Genomic DNA, 25208 nt, shown 5'->3' with positions numbered 1-25208 from the left:
TTTGCTGCATGGGTAACAGCCTATCCTCCATACCTACTTTACCCAGGCTTCGCGCACTGGAGAGGACACTCTGTTCCAGAACCACCATTCAGAGCGTGACACCATAGTCTTCCAAGACTAAAGAATGCCAACCAACAGTTTTTCTCCTCCAGCGTTCCAGGCTACTTCTCATGTTCCTCTTTCCAACATTCTATAACAGGCAGCAAAGGAAGAGACAGGAGTGTTTGGTGCCATAGTAAGTATAGGGTTCCCTTTTATCCCATTTCTATATCTGTGAGGAGAGCAGGAATGTATCCCCCATAGATATGGGGGGCATGCCTGTATTCTGCCATCAGGTAAAACAAATATTAAATAAGATGAGTACATTTTTCACTATTTGTATAGAACTGTGACAGAAAAAACCCATAACCAAAGAAATGTTCTTTTTTATGGAACTTTTTAATGGTTCAGATGTCTACTCATGGACTGGTCTCAGAGAGGATCCTAAATCCAGGTGAAGTGCTGCAACCTTTGCAAAGGATACTAGGCTCATACCAACAAGAAAAAACCTTTAGGTTTATACTATACAAATGTGGTGCTGTTAAATATGAAGAAAATAAAGAAAGCATCAATACATTAAAGTTATCCCAGTGATCATAGTGCATTAAAAAAAGAGACACACCTCAGGTGTGTGTCTAAAAAAGGAAAGGGGGCTCATAATTTCGGGGATCTGTTCCGCAGGGTCAAGTGATCCAAAGGCGTCAATCTCATCTATTCTAACAAGTGTGATAACTTGGTCAACACGTGCCTTGTCACAGTTTTGTTTCACTGGTACACTGAACCAGGTGCAAGATGGAAAAGGCAGAAAGGGGTTCAGGGTGCAATTGGATGCCACAGTATGTCTGTATTCCGTTTGTACTCCAAATTGTTGATGCCACAAACAGATAGAATACACCAGTCAGAAAGAGAATAGAACAGGATGGGCTGTACTCAGTTTAATTCATTCTGCCCCATGTGACAGCACCGATCTTAACAAATCAACTGCAGGCTCTCACCCAAAACATGGGATTCCCTTCACATGACCTGCTTGCCTCTTGAGACTCTAAGTCTAGTTGCAGAAACTAGAACTCTTGGATCCAGGTCCAATTTTATTGACTTTGGGGAGCATATGAGTGTCCCTAGGTAGAGACCAACTGTGGGCACCAGGGCCTCCGAGAGGAATGCTATCAAGAGGTAAAAAGTTTCTTTTGGGCTCCTTCCCAAAGGGGAGGATGGGGTGGGGAGAGCGGTGACAAGAAAGGGCAGAACAGGGGTTGGTGGGTGAGGAGGGTGCAAAATAAGGCAGAGGAAGGGTGGCAACTGCTGAAATAGTCTTTGGAGCCCAGGTCTACTGGGCTTCCCAATATAGAGCCCACGTCTACCCACCCATGCAGCGTCAGCAGCGACAGTAATATGAAAAACCAAACACACTCCTAAATCTTTCCAAGATCTTTTAAATATAGGAAGTCAGCATCAGCATAGTTAGGCTCACGCTAGAATGGAAAGTGTCCTGTGTGCACTAAAGCATATTCTGCAGCAGCTGTAGCCCTGAAACTGCATCCCTGGGCTCTTATGGTAAGCAGATCTACACACCAAGGAGCTATTGTAGCAGGCCAGTCTCCTCCCAGACTTGATACTGCGTGGAGAATTGTCATGTATTCATTCCTTGGCCCAGCACATATGATTTTCAGTAACAGCAGCAGCCACACACCCAGCATCCCACAGGGCAGTGACCGCAGGTGAGAGAGGAAAATGTAAGCCCCAGGAAATTTCTGGGTCCCTCCTTTGGCTCCTGCCCCTCCCCCCCCATCTGGGACCATGGACCTGGGCACAAATTAACCCCTTTACCTTTCTCATGGGTCCTAGTTGGCAACCCTTAACTAGAGGGAGAGCATCCCACAATCACCTGCCTAAATAAGTCCTGCCACCACCCATAATCCTGTTTCCAGGAGAGGCACCACCCTGTTTCATGCTGTGACTTAGCACGCAATCCTATCCACACTCACCTGGGAGTAAGCCCCATTGAATGCAATGGGACTTACTTCTGAGTAAACACACACAGGCTTGGGCTCTGAGCCTGCCATCCTACCCACAGTTACCTGGGAGTAAGCCCCATTGACTCTAATGAGACTTACTTCTGAGTAGACATGCACAGGATGAGGCTCAAATGCCTGGGAAGGGGAGGCTCCTGCCCTTCCTGCCCCCCCTGGAGCCCCCCTGCCTTCTTTCCCAGCTGGGCGCCTCAGCCCACCCCGTGCTCTTCCCTCCCGCACCCCCGTCAGGCATTCCGCACCCCACCTGCAGAGGGGAGGCAGCCACCGCAGCAGCTCGCCCTCCAGGGGCCCGCTCAGCTCCCAGGGACACAGCCGTCAGCACTGAAAGATGGGGGGCAATGTACACTGCAGGCCTGACTGAGGAAACCCAGCGGCCGAGAGCGATAGCTCCAACCACCAATGAGCGCCGAGCGTGCCCTGTACGCGAAGCCCATTGGTTGGAGGAAAGTGGGCGGGCACAACAAAAGGAAACGTAAGGACCAATGAAAAGAGGGAATTGTAAAGAGGCGGGACCAAGCCAAAGACTTGTGAGGAGTCCGGCTTGTGAGGAGGGGAAAGCGAAGGGAACGCCAGGGGGCGCGGCTAGGAACGGCTGGCCAATAGCAAGCGGGAAGGAGTGAGGGCGCGTGCTGACGCCGTCCAATAGAAGGAGAGAGAAGCGCTCGCGAGCCCTCCCCGCCTTGTCATTTTCGGCGCATGCGCAGAAAGGATTCCCTCTCTGAGGTGGAGTGCGTGGATCCTCCTCAGCGGTGGGCGCCGCAGCCTTCTCGAGGACGGCGAGGGGGAGGGGAAGGAGGAGGAGGAGGGCTGTCCCTCCCCCCGTGTCGCGCCATGACGGCCAACGAGGACCAGGAGGTGAGGCGCGCGGCCGGGGCGGGCTGCGTGTGGGAGGAGTGCAGGCATTGAAAGGGTTAAGCCGGTCTCGAAGGGGGCGGGGCGGGGCTAGGGTGGAGAAGAGCAGCCCCGCCTCTGGCCCTGGAAGGTCTGGCTGCAGTGGGAGCCTCAACAGGTGCAGGCCACCTTCCTAGCCCCGCTTTCCTGGGAATAAGCCCCATTGACTCTGGTGGGACTTACTTCTGAGTAGACTAGCATAGGCTTGGGCTCTGAGGCTGCCACCCTGTCCACAATTTCCTGGGAGTAAGCCCCATTGACTATAATGGGACTTAATTCTGAGTAGGCATGGGCTCCAAGACAGCACTTCCCACACCAGGACCCGCTCTCATAAGACTATACTAATACCCCCAATACTGCAGAGCAAATGGCTTTAAAGACTGAGGGTGCCTTCAAAAACCACTGCTCAGCCTCAAAAAAGGCAACTGACCCTCCTGCGCAGTTCACTCTTTTCAGTGGCAAACCTTCCCTGAGGGTGTAGGTGTGGCTGTGAAAAAATCTTGTATCCAAGTGAAATGTGATGGTCTCAGTTGCTTTTTGATTTGAAATAAAAATCATGATTTACAGTGCAATCCTATGCACTTCTAGTTAGAAGTGAATTCCGTAGAGTTCAGTGGGGCTAACTCTTTTTAGAAATAAGCTTGAAGAAGATGATATTCATTCAGATATTAAGGGCGCAATCCTAACCCTGCGCTTGGCTGGCGCAAGTCCCTCGCATCAGCCTAGGAGGGTCACAAACATGCCCTAAAGCACATTTGCACCTCCTTGGGAGCAAGCTGCGCTGACACATGGAGGCTGCGTCCAGCTGCCATGGCAGCTTGGTGTGCAGGAGGTGGTGCTGGAACCCAGCTGTTTTGCCAGATCCCAACCCCATTCCCCAAGCAGTGTGGAGCAGCACAAAGCCACCTCGGACTTATGCCACCACCTGAGGTGGTGCAAGTCTGAGGAGACCCATTGGGGCCATGGTGGCTTATCCGGGGATAAGGGGAAGAGTTTTCCCTTGCTTCCAGCTGAGCCACTTGTGGCCCCAATCTTGCACTGGATACAGCACAGGCCTTCTGGCCTGCCTGTTTCAGTGCAAGATGGGATTGTGCTATAAGTTGTATAAATAGGGTTTATAAAGCTCATACAAACGATCATATATTGGTTATGTGCTTCTGATCCTCTGCTATGGGATTGTACCTCTCTCTTGGCCTTTAAAAATTTGTGCGTTTTTCTATTCAGATTTAAAATTAACAGTTTTCTTGTTTTTTTTCCCTTTCAGATGGAGCTAGAAGCATTACGTTCCATTTATGAAGGCGATGAGTGTTTTAGAGAACTTAGTCCTGTTTCCTTTCAATATAGGGTGAGATTGTACAAAGCCATATTAACTAAGGGTGCAATCCTAACCCCTTATGTCAGTGCTTTCCAGCACTGACATAAGGGCCACACTGCTCTGAGGTAAGGGAACAAACATTCTCTTACTTTGAGGAGGCCTCCGTGAGTGACACCCAACTGCAGAATGCAGCACACGTCCCATTGGCACAGCTATGCCAGTGCTGGAAAGCACTGACATAAGGGGTTAGGATTGTGCCCTAAGAATAATGGATTACCTGTTAGTAATGTCTATTGACTTGTCCTGATTGTTTGGAAGAGGTATGGATGTATCAGAGGTGACTGGAGGGGAAGGGAATGCTGCTGTGGTACCTACTATAAGCAGCATGAAAATCTTTGCCTTGTTCCCAGGCATAGTCTACCTGGTATGAAACTAGGGCTGCAATCCTAACTACACTTTCCTGAGATTAAGCCCCATTGAACACAATAGGACTTACTTCTGAGTAGACCTGGTTAGGATTGTGCCCTATGTTTATCTGTGCTTGGGGTCTCTGCAAACGCTGTTCATCGTTTTTTCAACCAGAGCAGAAAGCGGGTTCTGGAAAATATTGGGTATGGAAATATACTGTATTGTACTAGATTGCTTTTAATAGACAAAAGGACAAAATATAATTGTAGATTCATTTTATTTTATTTCTGTATTTTATGCTTTTCATTATATAGCATTGTTCAAAATATGGTTCTCCAGTTGTTAAATATCAAGGACCTCAAGGATGTCTTCTCCCATATAATCTTGCGCATCCAGTACAATAATCAGGGCCCCGCACAGGACACCACTGTCATCTGAAGCCAGGGGGCTTCAGATTGCGGCAAGTCACAGGGATGGAAGCAAGGTGCAAGGCCTTTTCTGTTGTGACACCATGTCTCTGGAAATAGTTACCAGAATATATGAGAACATCTCCCTCTTTATATGGTTTCCAGATGATTTAAAAAAATAATTTGTCTTAACTTTTGTGGGGGGAGGTGAAACTTTCTAGGGAACCTTTTCATCTTCTGTTGCTGCTTTTATGCCATTACTTTTATGTTATTGCTATTTTTATCTGTATCATTTAATCTTGTACCTTTTAAAATTATTTTAATGTTTTATCCATGTTTTTTATTGTACATTGCCTTGAGAAAGATAGTATCTAGATGTCCTCCAATATCCACAAGGGATACGTTCCTCCCCCCCCCCAGGTAGATACCAGAGACTGTGGATAAGGGGGAACCCTATCTTCTCACACCCTTCTCACACCCACACACCCATTACCTTTGTTTATGTTCATACAAGTCAAGCGAAATGGCTCTTGCTTTAATCAAGCAAGCATGCACGCAGCCTTTTGCAAGTATGCGTTTTGCTTTAGCAGACAAGCATGCAGGCTAGAAGGGAGTGTGAACATTAACTTCCTGTCATGATTTGTAACTATTCTTCAGATCGGTGAAAGTGGAGATCCTAAAGCTTTCTTAATAGAAATATCATGGCCTGACACATACCCCCAAACAGCTCCAGCCATTTCTATGGACGCATTCTTCAACAATGCCATGTAAGTAGTTCAACTTTTAAAACTTACAATAGTCTTTCTTCTGTAATAACCATTTTTTACTCATCTCTATAAGAAAGTATTTTTATCTCTCTAGATCTTCATCTATAAAACAAAGTATATTGAATAAATTAATGGAGGAAGTCGAAATTAACCTTGGAACATCCATGACGTACACAATTTTTGAATATGCCAAAGACAATAGAGAGTTGTTCATGGAGAACCAACCTGTTAATACTGTGGTAAGCTTGTGACTTTAGTTGTTGATCTATCTGAAATTGTTAATAGGTTTTTCTAAATATTAATACTGCCCTTTTTTGTCATGATACCAGACAAAAGCTCTGTTGCTTCATTTAGGTCTAATTTGTCAATCTCCAGTTTTGTCATTTTTCTTATTATTTTTATTTATTGTTTTTATATATTGTAAATTTCATTGGAATTTTGTAAGCCGCCTTGGGCATTTGTTCCAGCATAAGAAAGGTGAGGTATAATTTTTTTTAAATGGCACCATAAGAATAAATTCACATAGGTAGATGTGGTTTTTTTTTGTTTGCTCGTTTCCAGTGAGTAAGATAGGATTACAGCCTTACTGAATACAACAGGCTTATTTCTGAGTAAGATAAATAACACTCTTTTCAAACACCCCTATCTATAAGGCAGTGGTTCCTCAGTCTTTTCAACGGGCGGCTCCTACTTGGCCATTGGCTGTGTCTCTCCAATAGGACTACAGGACTGTGGGTTTTTTGCAAGGATTCTGTGGTTTCCGTGGCTCCCTGGGAGTCACGGCTCACAGTTTGGGAACCACTGCTATAAGGTATTAATAATTGTTTGTTTGGGGTTCGAATCATTTGGATACTGTTACCAAAGCTTGCTGAACTGTTGTCTAGAATTGAATGATAATGTTCTTCTCTGGTTATAGTATTCACTTCTTTAGATAAATAAGGAGCACTGATTAAAAATACTGTTTACTCTGTCACATAAAAGTGCATTTTACTTTTATGTAAAAGCCAGGGAGACAGACCAGGGACATACTGCACTTGCTCCCGGTGTGGAAGGGATTGTCACTCGCGGATTGGCCTTTTCAGCCACACTAGACGCTGTACCAGAACCACGTTTCAGAGCGCGATACCATAGTCTTTCGAGACTGAAAGTTGCCAATACAATAATACCCACGAATTCCCCCCTCCAGGCCAGCTTAACTGCAGCGGAGCAAGTTACCGGCCACAGCAGCAGGCTGCTGATGCTCCTGCCATTTTGCAACAGTGGCTTTTAAAATGGTCACTGCCTGTTCACCTCATGCATTGTCGGCTGCTGTAAATTGGATGTTAGGATTGGGCCATAATTCATGGCAAATACTAATAAATTGCAGAAAATCTTTATTCAAAATATACTTTTTTTAGACAGCATTGAACAACTGCATCTCCGCTGGACATCCTGATGTTGCCCAGCCTAGTAAGAAAAAAGAGAAAAAAGAACAACTGTCTAAGACACAAAAACGAAAGTTGGCAGACAAAACAGGTTTGTGTAGTACGCTCCATGGCTTTTTCAGATCTTAAGAAAGCTGTATTTTGTTATGTGTAACCTTATGTAACTTAAAAATAAGCTATATATAAGTGAATAACAGCACATCCTAAGCACTTGTTGAGTCAGCGCAAGTTCCTTGCACTGGCCTGGGAGTATTGCAAACATGCGGTAAAGCACGTTTGCGCCTCCTTAAGAGTCAGGAAGGCTGGCGTGAGGATGTGTGGCCTCTGTGTGCCAAATCCCCACTGGGCAGGGGTTAGTATGCGCTGAGAGGGTTGGGGAGTGTGGAATGGGGGCATTTGGGGGCGGGTGGCAGGACTGGCCTCTGGCACTTAGGCCAGATCCCTAATCCCCCTCCCAAGCAGCCTGGCATTACACCAAGCTGCTCGGATCAGTGCCAGCAATTTCGCTGACACTGATCCGAGTAGCCCCTTTGCAGTGGTTCGGGCATTACTATGGGTAAGGGAACATAGGTCCCCTTACCCCAAGTTGCGCTCCTTCCACCTTCAAACCTGCACTGAATCTGGAATAGGCCAGCTGGCCTGCCTGTTCTAGCACAGGTTAGGATTGGGCTGTTAGAATTCTTCAAAACACATAGTTTTTCTAGTGTTTTTGTAAAGTGCCTTTAAAAAGTGAGTGCTTTATAAATTGTTATGATGCTGCAATGTTTACATGATAGCCTTTTGTGCAACTTTTAAATAAATTTACATTTTTCACTGATTCACATGTAATGTCAAACCATGGTTTGATGCTACTGTATATTAATGAGCCCTGTGCTGGCATGCTTTCCTCTCCTTTTCTTGGGCATTCTGCTTAATGAGATTCCTAGTTTGTGCCAAACCCTAGTTTACTAGGTTATTCAACCCAGCAAACTGTGGGGTTTGTGTCCCCTACCAAACTGAATAAGAAATTGCATTTTGAACCATTTTTGTAATCCTGGTTTGTAGGGCAAGCAGACACATAGTTTGTTAATTTGGATGTAATAGCACATCACAATTTGCCACATATTAGGAAGTAACCCGTTAAGGTTACAATCCTATACATATTTTTCTGGGAGTTAGCCCTGTTGAATATAATGAGACTTCTGAGTAAACATGCATATGATTACACTATAAGGAGTACAAGCAGGGTAAAGGAAGCACAGAGCCTGAGATTTGGCCATAGTTTGGTATTCCATTTTGACTAACTTAGTAATGAGAGAGTTTTTGCCATGTCTGCTTTTAAACAGATCACAAAGGGGAACTTCCTCGTGGATGGAATTGGGTTGATGTAATCAAGGTAACTGTTCAACAATTGAAAATATTTGATTCATACCCTTTTGGCAGATTTTAGCAGTGTCTAAACTGTTTCTCTCCCTTCTCCCTCCTCCTTTTGTTAACCATTGTGGACATGAATGCCATTTGGATTTTCTTCCTGCAAACTAGCATGTAAGTATTTTGGTCTTTCTGAGTTTTATGCCTGTGTTAAAATAATTCTAAGCAGGAATATTTTGACATCTTTTCCTTGGATCAGTTTTAAGGCATTATACACTCTAATCCCAAATGCAATTATCTAAAAATAAATACAATTGCTTAAGTTTAATGAATGTCCAGATTTTAAATTTTATTTTAATGCTTTTAAATTTAAAAGCTTTAACTAACCTTGTTTACCCTCCCCTTGCAATAAATTTCAGGAATGAAAGAACTTTTTCAATTAAGCCTCCCTGCGTCTCAGAAAGCCTCCCAGATGCGACTGGAAGGAGCGAAACAGAAATGTCTTTCAGTGGTATCCAGGAGCTTTTCTGAGGCATGGAGAGGCCATGCGTAACATCTAGAGGGCTGGATATGGCCCCCAGGTAAGGAATTGCAATGCCGCATGTGCCCCCCCGCCAAAGATTACATTATCTGTAGAATTCAGTATCCACAGGGATTCCTAGAACGGATCCCCCATGCATACCGAGGCCCTACTCTACAAGAAAGCTGAGATCAAAATATTGAATGAAATAAAAACCTAAAACATAACTTCTTGCATTCTTCACTTGTCCCAGCTTATCAAGTGATGATCTGCATGTGTGAAAGGATAATCTGAGATTAATCACAAGAACAGATTAAAATGTTATTGGATAAATTCCCAAATGCAGTATCTTTCAAGGGCCCTTCAGGACAACTATCTAATAAGTAGTTAGTAGTAGTAGTAGTGACTTTTTATTGTCATTGTGCTACAGCATAAATATATACTACAATTCCAACAATCACGCTCTACACACTCACCCACACTTTCTATACAATATGCATCATAATATAAAAACACTATAACAGACCATAATGCCCAGGAGCATGGTAACAACTATATTGCCTCATTCAACGTAATTATGGCTGTGGGATAAAAACTGTTCAGGAATCATGTGGTGCATGCTCTGATAGTTCTGTATCGTCTACCCGAAGGCAACAGTTCAAAGAACTTATGAGCTGGATGGAAGGGGGGTCTTAGAATACTATGTGACTTCTGCAGACAGCGAGGTGTATAGATGTCCTCCAAAGCTGGTAGATGAAGGTTGATGATGTGCTGTACGATCTTAATAATTATCTGCAGAGCTTTTTTGTCACATGCAGAGCAATTTCCATACCACACCAAGATATCATAGGTTAGGACACTCTCAATGGTGCAATGATAGTAAGACACAAGCAGCTGCTGTGCCAAATTTAACTTCCCAAGCTTCCTCAGAAAATATAACCGCTTTTGTGCCTTTTTTATCAACATGCTGGTGTTAATAGTCCATGAGAAGTCCTCTGTGATGTAAATACCTAGGAATTTGAAACTAGCAATCCTCTCCACCTCCTCACCATTTATGTATAATGGTGTGTGTACATCCCTCTTTTTCTGGAAGTCAATTATAAATTCTTTAGTTTTTTTGATGTAGTGAGTGTTAAGTGAGAGATTATTTTCTTTGCACCACAATAACTCCTGTACCTCCTTCCTATAAGCAGACTCATCATTCCAGCTAACAAGCCCCACCACTGTAGTATCGTCTGCAAATTTTATAAGTAGTTGACTTTCCTGTGGTAAAAATTATCCAGTGTTGTTATGGATGCTTCTAACCATATCTTAAAGACATTGAAGATATTATTTCAGTCCCTTTTGGTAAAAAAAAAAATACTTAACAGTACTGTAGTCACAGTGTCAAGTTCTCAGTCTGACGTGCAGGCTCCCTGTCTTTCCAGCTCTTTTGTTAGAGCTCAAATTTGTTGGTTTTTCTTCTATTAGAGATTTTTGTAACAGACCAACTACCTGCATTATAGGTCTCATTTGAAGTTATCGCTAATGTATTATTCATGTTGTCTTTTTAGAAGCAAGAATTGTGAGTGTTCAAGAGGTGTCTAGAAACAATGACTGCATTTCACAATTATATCAATAAATGTCTTAACTGAGAGTAAAATTAGACATATTAATCATGGTGTTCAGCCCTGTGTGTTAATATTTTTTAAATGTAAACAGAACAGCAGGGGAACGGGCAGCCCAATCCTGAGCTGCCCACAGTGCCCATGGCAGGCTCCCGCCGGATCCTGTGCCTCCCACGTTACCGCGGGAGGCTCCTTGGGAGAAGGGGACATTTGTCCCCTTCCCCCAGGTAAGGGAAGCAGCCCCACAATGGGGCTACTTACTTTAGCAGCGACCTTTTGGTCACCGCTAAAGTAAAGGCGCTCATGTAGGGTGAGCAGCCCTGCCTGAGTGCCTTGGATCCTGCGGAGCTCGGCTCTGCAAATCTGCCTCTCCCCGGCCCATCTCCCTCTTGGCCACGCCTCCCCCCTCCCCAGGACCGCTCCCCCACGCCCCTGGCCATGCCCCCACCTCCTGTTCCACAGCCCGGCGGTCCAAGAGACCGCCAAGCCACGGAATGCAGACGTCCGCCGGGCACTAGCCCAGCGCTGGCTGGTGTTGGGCTAGCTCCAGTGGGAGCCCAGCAGTAAGCCCTGCAAACGTGCCTTACAGCACATTTGCGACTGTGGTTCGCAGAGCTGCACTGTGAACCACAGGATTTGGCTCTAAGTCTGGATCAAGACTGTGGCGTGTGGGGAAGAGGACTTATCCTTTGGCTTCTGTTATAGGGGAGTGGGAGCTTGCAACTGTTCTTTGTCCTAAGAGGTTATCTTCAATTGCTTCTTACAGTGTCTGCCTCTTACATTAAAAATGCATACACGCAGGGCGAGGCAACATGACTGATCATCTAGACCCTGTTACAGCTAAAAGAAGTAAATTCCCTTTGTTGCTGATCCTAGACATAACACTGTTCTGTTGGACACTGGCAAAGGCAACTGTTGCCAGCCTCTGTGTAGCATCTTATAAACCTATTGTACAGCATGGAATTGGGCAAAGTAGTGGTGTGGAGGGGTGAGACTGGAGACAACTCACTTTTGAGTTGTTTTAAAGGTGTTTGCTCATTGCACATCTTCATACATTGATGTGACCTACAAATCTATTAGTACAGTACTAATATATGTATTATAATGTCAGTTGATAACAGGGTTGCACCTGAGAAGCAAAGCGAAGGAATTTGTGAAGGACAAGATGTAGGTGTAGACTTGCTGGCACAAGCCACACTGTCTGATGCATCATGCTCTTATCAATCTTTAGCAAGGCTTTTTTCCCCAAGACTCTCCCCAAAAGTAATCTATTTTTCTGGTGATTAAATATATTGGAATTCAAAGAATCAATGTTTATAGTCAATAAGAGAGCTTCTATCCATAGTAAGTGTGCTGTGCAGTGAGACTTATGTTACGTGACTAAATTATGTGACTGATTTCAATGGGACTTGTGTGCCACTAACTGGATTTGTGTGGGGAAAAAATGATAAACATTGTGGATTTTTGTCTTTTTTTACAGCTGAGCAAAACAGGCTCCAAAGATGATGAATAAGAGGACTTTGATATAGGAACATGCCAGCTTTTGTTACAGCGCAATCTGGAGTCAACTGCCTTTCTGTAATTTTTTCACTTGCATTTTATAAAATGACTTATTTCTCACACACTTAAATGTCCAAGAGTGTGTTCATCCACTGATATTCATCACTTCCTTTGCATCACGTGTTTGCTTTTAAGGAAGGTATGTGAAAGCAATATAGATTGATTTGAATGTGACTCTGAAAGCAGCAATATGCAATTTATCACTGTATTGTTTCACTCTGTACGCACAGTCCTGTACATATATAGCAGTTAGGTTCCAGGGTTTGTACACAAGCTGAAACATCTGTCACTAGAAACATCCAGTTTTTGCCAGCCCAACACTATCACACTGTGCAAAAGCAACACCAAAAGATGTACTGTGCCTGCATGAAAGTGCCAGTACAGCCATCCTTTAACTTGGACATCCATAACTTGTGGAGCAGAGTACTAAAAGAGTAATGAAAATATCTGATAGTGAATCGTCTAATACTTTATCATACAAAGACTGAATTAAGTCATTTGGAACTCCTACGCTCCTTAAGAAGTCCTGGCCTCTTAAGCCATTTCTGTCCAATGTTGCATATATGCAAAGGGGATCAAATGTGTACACATGTGGGTTGGGTAGAAATGCATTACTATCTGCTACTTATTATTTAGATTTGTCTAAAGAAGAGTAGTAACTTTGGCTTGAATTCTAGTAGTGCACTCTTGGGCATGTCTACTCAGAAGTAGGAACCATTGAGTTCAATGCGAATTACTCCCAGGTAAGTGTGTATAGAATTGTAGCCTCAGTTACTCTTCCAGTCAAATAAGGGCACCTGTGCACATGTACGTACATATGTAGCACATGGTTCTTCAACAGAAATCTGAATGGAATCCTGACATGACGTTATGCATGCACAATACATTGCATAATACAGTATGTCACACAAAGTTATCAGTACCTCATTGTTGTGCAACTGCTTGTACAACCACACCTGGAACAGTGCAAAGTATTGTTCCACATTTCCATATGTGCTCCTTAGGATACAACCCTGTGTTTTATTTTCTATTTAATTCCATTCTAGTTAGTCTAATTGCAACTATCAAATATTCCTTGTCCAGTGTTTAGATAAAAACATACAAAGCTGGAACTATCATACAAGGCTAAATTTGAGAACAATAATTGACTAAAATCATGATAGGCGTGACTGTGGTTCTGCTATGCCAAGGCTTCACCATATAACAGTCAGAATCCAATGTACTTCTAACTGCAAAAGAGAAAGCAAAACAGTACCTGGGCACAGTACCTGGGCACTCATGTACCAACATTGTCATCCACCCCTGGGTAGCACAGAAACCTGCAGCTCTAGGCTCTAGGCCTTCTCTCAGACAGATTTTGATTCTTTTGGCAGTCGCATAGCCACCACCTCTTGCCCAGCAAACAGAGAAGGACTGAAGGAATGCCATTCTTCTGACAATTAGTGATGAGACTGGCTGCCTATTTCAGAGCAAAGTCTTGCTCCATTCATCCCTCTGCACTCTCTGGCTTATCACACCACCAGTGCCTGGGGAAACAGAAAGGTAGTGAATTATCAGGACCTATCCCAGTGGTATACAAACTGTAAGCTGTGGCTCCCCAGGGAGCCGCAGAATCCAGCCAGGGAGCCGCAGAACTCTTGTGATATCCTATACGATATATAGGACTAGCCCTAATAAGAGAGCCACTGCCAGTAGCCCAATAGGTCAAGGGAGCTGCCAGTCAAAAACATTTGGGATCCACTAACCCTACCCTGTAACCTTTGCTGATGCTCCAGCAGCACGACCTGCTCATTCCCCATCATGAAAATGGTGCCAAGTAGGGGCAATCCCTTAGGAATAGCTGAATTCTCAGTAGATGCTGCTGCTGGTGGTGTTAATGGAGAGAGGGACATCTTGACTCCAGATACGTTGGAAGGCAGCATGGTTGCTTGTGGAAAATGAATTGTCCATAATAACTGATAACAGCTGCAACAGATTCTTGTGCTTAGATGCTCAACAGAATTTGAGTGAGTGAGAAAAAGTGCAGACACCCAGATGCTTTTCCAGTCCTCATTTTCCATTGCTCATTTTTCAGTTTTATTTGTTATTTCCTTAGTACCCAAGTTCATTGGTTCATTTGTTGTACATTAAAATAATATTCCCTCACCCCCTGTAGAGAGTTGCAGTGGAAATAACTCTGTTTGCAGTCTCTGTGTAACCTGCTATATGCCCTGGCTATCATCGTGCAAGAAACAATAATCATGAGCATTTGGCCAGCATTACCAACAGGTGCCTCATGTTCACCCCAAAGATGGATGTGCTCCCCACTGCCTTCACAAGTGCATGTTGAGAACTCATTTCTCAATTGGTAGCCATGGCCCCATGGCCTGTCCAGTTAGTACTCTGAAAAGGAGGCAGTCATTTGGAGATCTCCATTGACTCTAATGGAAGTGGTTTTTATTTCTTGCTTCCTCTTTTCCACCTGAAATGTTACTCCAGTGCCTGTGGTGTTACTAATCTCTGGATGAGCATAGGATTCCACAAAGGCTCAGTACTCCACTGTCATTCCCTGAGCTCTGCCCACTTTTGGGCCTCATAGTGGCTGTGTCATGATGGTGTGGTAACATTACACTGACATAATGCAACACTGGCACAACAGGGTACACTACTGGCATAATCTACTATGCCTACATATCTTTAAGCTTCATTGGTACAGAGGGATTTAGGAGTAGACCAGTCTTTACCCCCCAGAGCCCTTAGAAAGAAGGGAAACTAACAGGGAACTTACAGCAGACAGCATCAAAAACTGTTTGATAAGTTCATTGGAAAGGAGCAATGTAATGGAAAACAGAAGTGTGTGTGTGTGTGTGTGTGTGTGTGTGTGTGTGTGTGTGTGTGGACTGCCCTGTGCACATAACTTGGAGACTAGATTAGTGTGTTATTCCCTTCTCTAAGCCTGACTTCTGTTTCTGACTCTTCAGCATCCCTTCTTAGATTTGTGACCCGTTCAGACAGTTATCCTGCAAAAGATCTTGTAGTGTGCAGTGAAAGAAAAGGGGAAGGTAGAAATTTATTTTTCTGCATTTTGAGCAGCTGGTCCTGCAATCCATCTGTGGATGCAGGTGGCACATATTGCAGGGACAGGCTATACTTGTTAATACACACCATACAGCACATAACCCCTGTATAATGTGAAGATGAAGACACACATTTCAATCTCTCTTTAAGTCCAGATGGAAATACACGTCCTAATATGCTGTCTAGGGCCACTGTATCTTGAGGATTACGAACATTATAACAAGTGATTGTTTTCATTCACTCAGCTTCAGGAGTGGAATCTTAAATGTCATTAGACTTCAGGGATTTTTAGTTTTTAAGCAATGAATAGTGATAACTTTGCCTGAGAGTTAATTCTAAGAGTATGAAAATCTGTGCTGAAGAAGAGATTAGTACTAACAAATCAGTCTATTTGTTCTGTTGAAAATGAATTTCTTGTAGTTCATATCTGTTAACAGGTAGCACTGCCCCAGTCCTAGGTGCTATCCTGACTCCATGTATTTCAGTTTCAGGTATTTCTTTCCCTTTAAGAATAGGAATTTTCATTTTTTCCTTGTATTTGTCAGTGAATAAGGAGTTAGATGTTACCATTACACCAAAAAGGTGGATAAAATAAAATTTGTATAGCTGTGCTGTCTTGTAGCTGAAAGTTCACTTAACTATATAAATGGAAATAGAGCACAAGATGCCTTAATACCATCTATTTTTTATTGTGGAAAAAGTGGTTTAAATAAATTGTTTATTTAACAGCTTTGTTGTGCATTTATTTCTATTCTATATATGATCACTGGGCATGCTGGATTATATCCTGGCAAAGTTAGTCATGACTAAAACCTATTTTTGCCTGGTCCACAGGTGTACACATTTGGCCCTGTTGCATATATGCAGAAATGGCTTTAAGCCCAAACCAAACTTTTAGAAATCTACAGGGTATTGGAGATTCTCCATGGAAAAAGCACATGACTTGAAGCACTACACATATAGATTTATTTGTCCCATGTGCTTTGTGCCTCAGACAGTCCAAGTATCTTTTTGCCACTTACCACCCTCCTAATTGATGAATTTAGATTTTCTCATGTGGGTTTTTGAACATCTGAGGAGTCCTTTGTGGACCAAGGAGATGCTCAGGATGTTTACTGAAATTTGGCAGGGGGATGAGGTCCAAATGTTGCACACCCAAAGTTACCAAAACGTGGAGCGGTTCTGATACATTTCTGACAAAATGAGGGATGTGGGGAACCACTGAAACCCAGAGGCATGCAGGAACAAAGCCCTCCCTGACCAGCTTGTATTTTCTCTGAAATATCATGATTTTGGATGCATGTGAATGCTCCCTATCCAGGGTGAGCAGATATAGAGTACCTATATCTTTAACCACTGTATAGAAGAGAGAATTTTGGCAGCTGCAGCTTTTTAAAGGCCATGTTGCGCTGCACCTGCCAAAATTTCCTCTTCTATACAGTGGTTAAAGGTAGAGGTACTCTGTCCCTATCCCATGTGGAAAACACTATTTAGAGAAGGGGAGAACACAGGGGGAAGAGGCCTTTTGGGCATCTGATAAGCAATGCCAAAACTTTCACTGTGGCAGTGCTGGATTGGCAGGAGTAGGGATAGCTGTGGGGAGGATGCTGGCACCTGTTGCAGTAAGGACCTGGCGCATAGATGCAATCAGCTACACAACACTATTCTCTCCTGTGCAGGGGTTGTTTCTGGTCAAGCCTTTGTTGGAATTAGTTAAATCATCACATAAAACAACAAAATATGCAAGTCAAAAGCTTTCATTACAGAAAAAAAATCACTCTCTGCTGCAGCCATTGTCAACCACTGTGCCATGGCACACTAGTGTGGTGCGAGTGGTCCACAGGTGTGCCACAGGTCATTTATTAGTAGGGTCAATGGGAGATGTGAGCTCCCCACTGGCAGCCTGGTGTGCCTTGTCAGTTGTCAAAAACCTGATGGTGTGCCTTGACTGTTTTAGTGCCTTGTCAGTGTGCCATGAGATGAAAAAGGTTGAAAATCACTGCTCTACTGTGTTCTGACCTTCAGAAAGCACAATTTCATCTGATTGTGGTCTTACATGGAGCAATTTTCTCCTCTAAATAACCAAAAAACCCAGTTCCATCACATATTTGACAGTGAGTTCCTGTATGTTTCCTTGGTTACTATACAAAAAAAGCCATTTCTTTAAAATTAATCATACTAATAAAGCACTAACATTTTGGAGGAGCAGATTTTGGATCTGTCAATACTAGATGGGAGTAAGATCACATATGTGAAGCTAATAAGGACTGCCAGCTACAGAAGAGATTGTGTGCATTTATTCAATAGCTCCCCCAGGGAGAGGAAACTTGCTGCTCATTTTCTTTGGAGTGTAAATTTAGTTGCCATGACAATTTATCTGAATAGACCAATTCTGGGGACAAGCTAAACAAACTAGAATAGCTTGCTCATTCTTTTCTTGCATACAGCAGCTCGATAGGAAATCAGAGTTGAAGGAAGACATTGAGAGGTAGGAGATCTGTTCGGCAGCATGGTGCATTGTAGAGGATGCAGGCTGCTTTTACACTTCCTGGGTAACATACCTTAGAACACTGGTTCCCAACCTGGGGGATATGATCCCCTGGGGTGTTGCGAGGTGATTTTCAGGGGGTCATGGAACTCATTTACTACTGTAGTTGTGTTTATGCAACAGTTAAAGAGTTACGTTTTTGCAACATTTTCAGGGAACCTCCAAACATAATTTTTTTTAATTTCAAGGTGTTTCCACATACCTGAAAATTATTGTTGCATTTGGTAACCTAGGGTAGTCTACATGCTGAACTTTTTTTTTAATGGGCACTGTCCTGAGTGCTAAAATTAATTTCTATGTAAATCATGCAAAAAAACTGAACTCACCCCAGAAAATCTTTTTTTAAAAACCACCTTGGTTTTACTGATTTACACAGCTTACCTACTGCAAGATCTTATAGAGGAAGGCCCCAGGGTGGGCCTCCTGGAATAAGGAGTGCCTTAGTGAAAAAAACCTATTTTTTTTTTTACATTGATCTGGCCACAGCAACAACAAAATTAGACAATTTGCAGGTTTTCTCTCATTTTCCATTCATTTCTCCAAATCTGATTAATTAAAACAATGATATCTGGGGATAGGGGATTCTGCTAGGTTGTCATACCTAAAAAGTGGGTCCTGGTGCTATAAAGGTTGGGAACCACTGCCTTAGGAAGTACTGCATGTGCCTTCCCTTCCTCTACAGCAGTAACCTTCCTTTCTATCTTCCAGCTAGGTCCCTTTCATTCAGAAAATGCATAGGCAAAAGTGGATTCAATTTGCCCCTTTCAGTGAAGCCAATTCAACCAGGATATTCCCATCCATGGTACTTCAGTGTATAGCAGGTGATAGACCCCACTGCCATGTTGACTGCTCGACTTAGCCTGCCTCCACTGGAAGTTCAAATAGAAGGAGTAGTGGTGGACCAGTGGCAAGATGAATTGTATGGTGGTCTGGCTAGGCTTGTCTGATGGATACTATTTTTGAAGATTTTCTTTTCTACATAGCCTTGTAGAAAAGCACTGTATGACATAGCATTGCGCTAGGGAGTCTCTGCTAAAATCTCCATGTTTGCTTCAGTAGTCACCTGGAGATGGATTCTAACTCCTGGAGACTCTAAAGCCAGTCCTTGAGGATTGGCAACTCCAGGCCTGGTGCTTCAAAAAAAGGTGCAAGTCAGGGAATGAGGGGGACAGAGTGAAGAATGAGGGGAAGAAGAGATCATGAAGCAGCAGCAAATGGACAAGCAGTTCCCTAACTACAAGGTCAAATCACCCACTCCTGTGTATAGCACCCATCTCTGTTGACAGTGAAACTCACTCAAAAAGGTGATACTTGAAGACTGTACTACCAAAAAAAAAAAAGGGGGGGGAGAAGTTTGAAAAATGTGGAGCTACATTCAGTTATGGTTCTATTTTAAGAAATAGTCACCTGTGCGTCTGGTCATTTGGGGAACTGTAACTATGCTCACCCGATTGCTTGAACCTTGGGCCAATTGATAAGACAACTGTTACCCTGCACATGCCTGATCTTGTCTGATTCTCAGAAGCTAAGCAGGGTCAGGCCTGGTTAGTACTTGTATGGGAGACCACCTGGGAATACTGGGTGCTGTAGGCTTATACCATAGTCTTTCAAGACTGAAGGTTGCCAACCAATGATCACCACTGCTGCGTCATTGGTCCCATAGTGTACTAGTGCTATGTGTGATGGACAATATGATTATTTCCCATGGCAGCATATTTCCTATGGGACAGCAGTTCTGATGTGACATGTAAACACTGCATCCACTGCCCCAAATGGTTTTTGTAGACTACTGTGGTGTGATACATGAATACACAAGCACAGCAGCTACACAGCAATGGTCACATAACCAGAAACTACAAATTACCAGTCAGAGATGTTGCTATGCACCATAATTTTAAAAGGTTATCATACAGTAGGAGTTGGATGTAAGTTATTTTAAGACAGTAGCCTATACCAGATGTTGCTGGATCACAAAACGCATATTTATTCTAACTGATGTAGCATTTGGGGCCTTTCAGATAATAGAATGAATTGAGCAGGGAACAGTTGAGTAATCTCACAAACAAAAGTGTCAATTACCTACTACAGTGTCAAGGAACAAAGCAAGTAGAGATCTCTGATTAATTTTGCAGAGACAAAAAGTTGCAGTAATTTGTGCCAACACAATTTCAGACAGCCTGTTGAGGAAATAAGCATTCTATGACTATTCATTATGTAGTCATTTTGATCTCAGATAATCATTTAAACTTAGTTGATGAAAAAGGTCAATCCAGCTTGTTGAATTTTACTACCAGCAGAAACAGCCCCTTAATAATTCTAAACAATATCAGTTTCTCCTTCACAATAATTTATGCAAGAATATGATTCAAGCTAAGCTTTGTGCTTATAACATGAAGGTGAATTTCCTTCCTCTCCCCCCACCCCAAGAGAAAAACATATGTCGTCGCCTCTGACCAATAAGTTAGAAGACCTTCAGAAATACTAAACATATTATTGTGAAACTAAGTACAAAATAATGTTCATGGCTAATATTTGGTTCATTCTTTTTCCTTGTTTCTTTGTTAGTTATTGGGGTTGAGACTCTAGTCAACAGCACTTCAAAGGAAGCTGAAACTTGTATGGCAACCTGAACCAGTTTTGCCACTGAATGTTGCTATGGATTAGTGCTGCCAAGGAGTCAGTAAACTCATTCATTTCCATAAGTCAAGAAGAAGGGAAATAGGAAAGAAGACCTTTTTTGTTTGCCATAAGAAGATATTTGGAAGAATTTTTCAAGTATAAGCTGTCATTTCTTCACTCAGAAGAAAGCTACAACACTTCTGGCAATGCCAAAAGACAACAAAATATAAATTTTTCCAAAGTTGGCTTTTTCCATTTACACATTAAACATCTTTGCAAAAGCCATGTGGACAGCTTACATGAAAGAAAACGTGTCTCAGATGCCATGGCGTATAGTAAGTGCATTCTGACAAAATTTAACCTAAATATTATATTGAAACTACTTTGTCTATTTATGTAAATTGAAGCTCTAAAATAATCTATTAAACCTTCATATGATTATTAAAAATCATTTTCATTATTCACTTATTGGAACCTGATAGACTCCATTAAACCAGTTAAAAAATGAAATGTATTTATAAATTATTCTAACAATAGTTTAACTATTACTTGTAGCATACAGGGAAATGGTATATAGGAACTGTAATAATCTCAGCATTAATAAGATAGATCCAAGGTAACAACAATGCTTTATTTTACAATGCCAAACCTCCTGTAGCAGGGAACAAAATGTGATTGTATCACTGTTACATCAACATAACTCACATGTTATGTTTTTGGGAAACATAACAGTTTCCCCAAAACTGTGGATCTGAGGAGACCCGAGGATTGTTTGTCAGGAGAGACAAACTCCTCCATGTGATGGCTGATCCCTGAGCAGATAAGGCCCAGCCAGGGGGGCTTTCCCAGGAGATTCCGCCATCTTGGCAGCAATGGTGAAGAATTCATGCTGAATCAAGCTGAAGGCCCCAGCAGGGAAAGATGTGCAGAAATCTAAGTAAGTGTCATTCCGTTTGTGTATGCCTGGTGTGGACTGAGTAATTGATTGCCTGACTTAGTTCTTTTTCCGCCATGAGAAGAAGGGGGAGAGGTCCCCCCCCCAGCTGTTTATCAGTGTGAGGAGAAATTGTAGAGGAGATTTGCCAAGCTTGTTATGGATATATGAAAATATAATTATAACTTTACAACTTTGAATTTCGGTGGATTACAAATTAACTGTCCTTGGACAAAGTTTGTGTATTGGAGCATTTATTGCTTTGGCTTGATATTATTGTTTGGGATTGCCTGAAAGAGTGGCTGGTTGTGTTGACATTCTTGCGGATGGAGGAATGCGGTTGTCAAGGTTACAAGTATAAATAACAGATAAGAAAAACAGAAACAAGAAATAGAAGAACAGTGCACCAGCGACATCTAGTGACATCTAGAAAGACATTGCAAGAACTAGATTTGTGTTTATAAGTGGAACAAAGAAGATAATATGCTGAGGACATCTAGTGGTTTTAAAGAACATTTTGAGCAAAAGGTTTTACTTGACTTTATAATTTTCTTTTGTTATTGTTGATGAGTGATTAGAGCAGGGGTGTCAAACGTAAGACCCGGGGGCCGAATGCGGCCCCCCAGAAGCTTTTTATTCAGCTCGCAGGCTCTCGGCTGCTGTGGTGTTACAGCTGAAATGGCAGCCAACATGAAAATTGGGCTTTCCCAAATCTTGAAATATGATCAAGATTTGCATACTTTCTCTTCTGTCATTTGCAGTTAATGAGTTTCTATATGAGAACAGGGTCTGATTTCTGGCTATTAACTGCTTAATGATGTCACTTTCTGCTTAATGACATCACTTCTGGCCCTCATCTGAGCCCTGAATGCTGACTTCGGCCCTCTGTATGAAACGAGTTTGACACCCCTGGATTAGAGGATTGATTGTTGATGTGATGTGATGTATAGATAACTGAAAGTGAAAGTGATTTGTTTGATAACAGATATTTGAGCTTTACAGGAAGGAAGAATGAAGATGGTGGGTAAAACAGTAAAAGTTCAAAGCTCGCCAGAGTTGGAGACGGGACTTGGAAAATTAATACAAGAGGAATCAAAAGGGAAAGACTGGAAACAGACTATGCAAGATAACATGGAAAAACTGTTGGCAACAGTACAGCAACAAATGAACCAATCTGTACAGACCCAAGCCAGCGTAGATGCTTTAACTAAACAATTAGATGAAATTAGTTGGCAACTGATGGATGCGAAAATTAGATCAGAAGAAAATAAACAAAGATTGAGAGATTGGGGAAAAAGATAAGAAAAGATCAACATAAACTACCGGAGATAGAAGAGAATCAGCATGACGCAGAGGCAGTGTTAATGGAAATTCAGATGGATAGTGCAGCTTGAGTGGTGAGGATACAAAATATACCAGAAGAGAAAGGTGAAGATACGTCGTGACAGATTGTCAGATTAATATCAGAATGGATTGATACACTGATGGAGGAGATATCTAAAGAATTGGACTCAGTGAGAAGAGTGGACACTTTTTATCTGAGAAAACACGAATTACCAAGAGAAATTTATGTGAAATTCATCAGAACCTTTTACAGTGACAAATTACTGAAGGCCTCACAGGAAAAGGAATGGTTAGTGGATGATAATAAAGTCAAAATTTTGAGACATGTTCCATGAAGAGTAAGAAGAGGAGAAAGAGAAAATAATGAATGTGGCAGAAGGGGGCAGACTTTCAGAAATTTTGATCACCAACGAAAACCAACACAAATTGAGCAATGGAAACCTTTTTATGCTTGGTTGAAAATGAAGTTTTAGAAATATATGATAGGGCATTTAGATGATTGTATTACATATATAACTTGATATGATATGATAGATGAATGATGAATGAAAAATTATATTAAGAGGTAAATTTAGAAGATGAAATTGATTATGTAATGATTTATTAGTTTTAGTGATACATGATTTCCTGCACCTTTTTTGTTTTTTGTAGTGAAGTATGTTTTTTGTGTTATGTGTGTTTGTTTATATTTGTTTTTGAAAAATATTTTAAAAAATTAAAAAAGAGCAAGTTCCATTGAATTTAATGGGGCTTACTGCTGTGCAAGGATGGGAACAACTCAAAGACTCAACTCTAGTCAGGATTCATATTAACTTAAGTCACAAATGTCACTGACCCAGACCTGACTTGCAACTCAGGGTCAGTGACACACGACTTGACACAGTGACTTCAGCATATCCCTGCTTCTGAGTAGAAACGAATAGGCTCGAGCTGTTAGGAAACAACCATGAGGTACTAATATTTTCTAAACATCAGTAAAATTGCTTTTCGGAAGCCAACTGTACTTGCTTAGCCTTATAACACTGAAGAAAATTATTTTTATTGGCCTCACATGAATAGATTGGTGCAAGGTTGGGGAACAGCAAGATTTTATGTTGCATTGTTTTCCTACAGGATCATCAAGAAAGAATTGCTTTGCCTCCAATTCACAAGAGGTCACTGAAGAATATGACTGTATGTATTTGAATAATAATGGATCAAACATTCCAAAGTATCCTACATGATGTCATTGCCATTCACCACCTTGTAGCTGGTTGACTCAAGGTTGGGAAATTTTAGCTGGTTGAACTCAAGGTTTTACTTGGTTAGCTCCCATATCCAACTCAAGTGTAGCTGGTTGACTGTAGCTGGTGGATATACAAACACGTGAATATTAAAGTAGTGCTTTCACTGGATTATATACTGACCTGCCACATGCAGGTCACACAGGAAGTTAGATAGTGGAACTGTTTGCCTTGAAAACAAGCCCTTGTGATACAAATATTCCTCCCTTACAACTAAGGAAGTGAGATTGAGTTATTTGGCCAGTTATATGTAAATGCCACAGGGCATGTTGTGGTGGCAGGAGGGGAGGCTAGTGCCACTTAGTGCTAGGCCTCTGTGCCAGCAGCAGGAGCAGCACTAATGCTCAATGTTAAGTGCCCTGCTGACGGACAGGAAGACATTTCTGGGTATAGAGGGGGTTTTCTGGAAGAAGCAGTTCCACCAGCTTCTTTCCCTTTAAAATAACCCTCCCTTTAAAATAACCCTCATGAAGGGGGGGGCAGCCCAGATTCTTGGCTGGAGAGGCTGCAAGTTGCTGCCTTTCTGGCTGAGATTCTGGGCCACCACCCACCTCCTTTATAGGAGGAGAAGAAAGGAGCAGCCCAGAGCAGCAGTGAACCAGGAGTCATAATTCCTGGCATGCTGCAGGCACTCTAGGTTGCTCCCCTCCTCTCCTCCTCTAAAGGAGAGGGGGCTGCCCAGTCTGGCTGCGAATCACAGCTGGAGAGGCAGCAATTCGCAGCATCTCTGGCTGTGATTCTGGGCAGCATCTTCTGTCTCTTTGGAGGAGATGAAAACGCTGCCCCACTCCAGGCACAATTTCTCTCCACTCTGGGCTGTGTCTTTCATCTCGTCCTAGAATGGCAGCGCACCAGGAGACCCCTGGCACAATTTTGTAATGCTCTGGGCTGCATCTTTCCTCTCCATGGGGGGGGGCAGCCCAAAGTGGCACGGAATCACTCTGGGAGAGGCTTGAACTCCCAATGTGATTCCAGAAGCAGTTGCAGTGATGTGATGACACTGCAATTACTTTTGGGTCAGGGCGGCAAATAGAGTGGTGGCCCCAGATGGGGAAAAAGCCCAGGACCGCCACTGGGACGAGGCCTGTACAAGCCTTTCCGC

At 42.6% G+C, this 25208-nt stretch overlaps 2 protein-coding genes across 5 annotated transcripts in view; one reads left to right on the top strand and one right to left on the bottom strand.

Annotated features, from left to right (window-relative positions):
* The window catches only part of TRAPPC11 (trafficking protein particle complex subunit 11), a 38879-nt gene extending 36455 nt beyond the window's left edge, over positions 1–2424 (bottom strand). Inside the window, exon 1 of the mRNA XM_066632350.1 lies at positions 2317–2424. The gene's annotated coding sequence lies outside the window, so the exon portion shown is untranslated. The remainder of the gene's footprint in view (positions 1–2316) is intronic.
* Positions 2425–2777: 353 nt separating this feature from the next.
* On the top strand, positions 2778–23996 carry RWDD4 (RWD domain containing 4). 4 transcript variants are annotated; one of them, XR_010794682.1, is made up of 8 exons: positions 2778–2927; positions 4228–4308; positions 5751–5860; positions 5955–6099; positions 7258–7375; positions 8610–8659; positions 20492–20880; positions 23937–23996. XR_010794682.1 is itself a non-coding variant. In XM_066632695.1 (7 exons), exons 1-7 carry the CDS (start codon positions 2904–2906, stop codon positions 20510–20512), a joined length of 549 nt encoding a protein of 182 aa, XP_066488792.1. In that variant the 5' UTR covers positions 2778–2903; the 3' UTR covers positions 20513–20921. The 4 variants fall into 4 exon arrangements, 3 of the variants coding, with proteins under 3 accessions (XP_066488792.1, XP_066488791.1, XP_066488793.1); XM_066632695.1 differs by lacking the exon at positions 23937–23996 and having other exon boundaries at positions 20492–20921; XM_066632694.1 differs by lacking the exons at positions 20492–20880; positions 23937–23996 and adding an exon at positions 12242–16106.
* The last annotated feature ends 1212 nt before the right edge of the window (positions 23997–25208 follow it).

Source organism: Tiliqua scincoides, chromosome 6 (genome assembly GCF_035046505.1).
Source record: "Tiliqua scincoides isolate rTilSci1 chromosome 6, rTilSci1.hap2, whole genome shotgun sequence".
Classification (NCBI taxonomy): domain Eukaryota; kingdom Metazoa; phylum Chordata; class Lepidosauria; order Squamata; family Scincidae; genus Tiliqua; species Tiliqua scincoides.
This window is presented reverse-complemented; position numbering and strand designations above follow the sequence as displayed.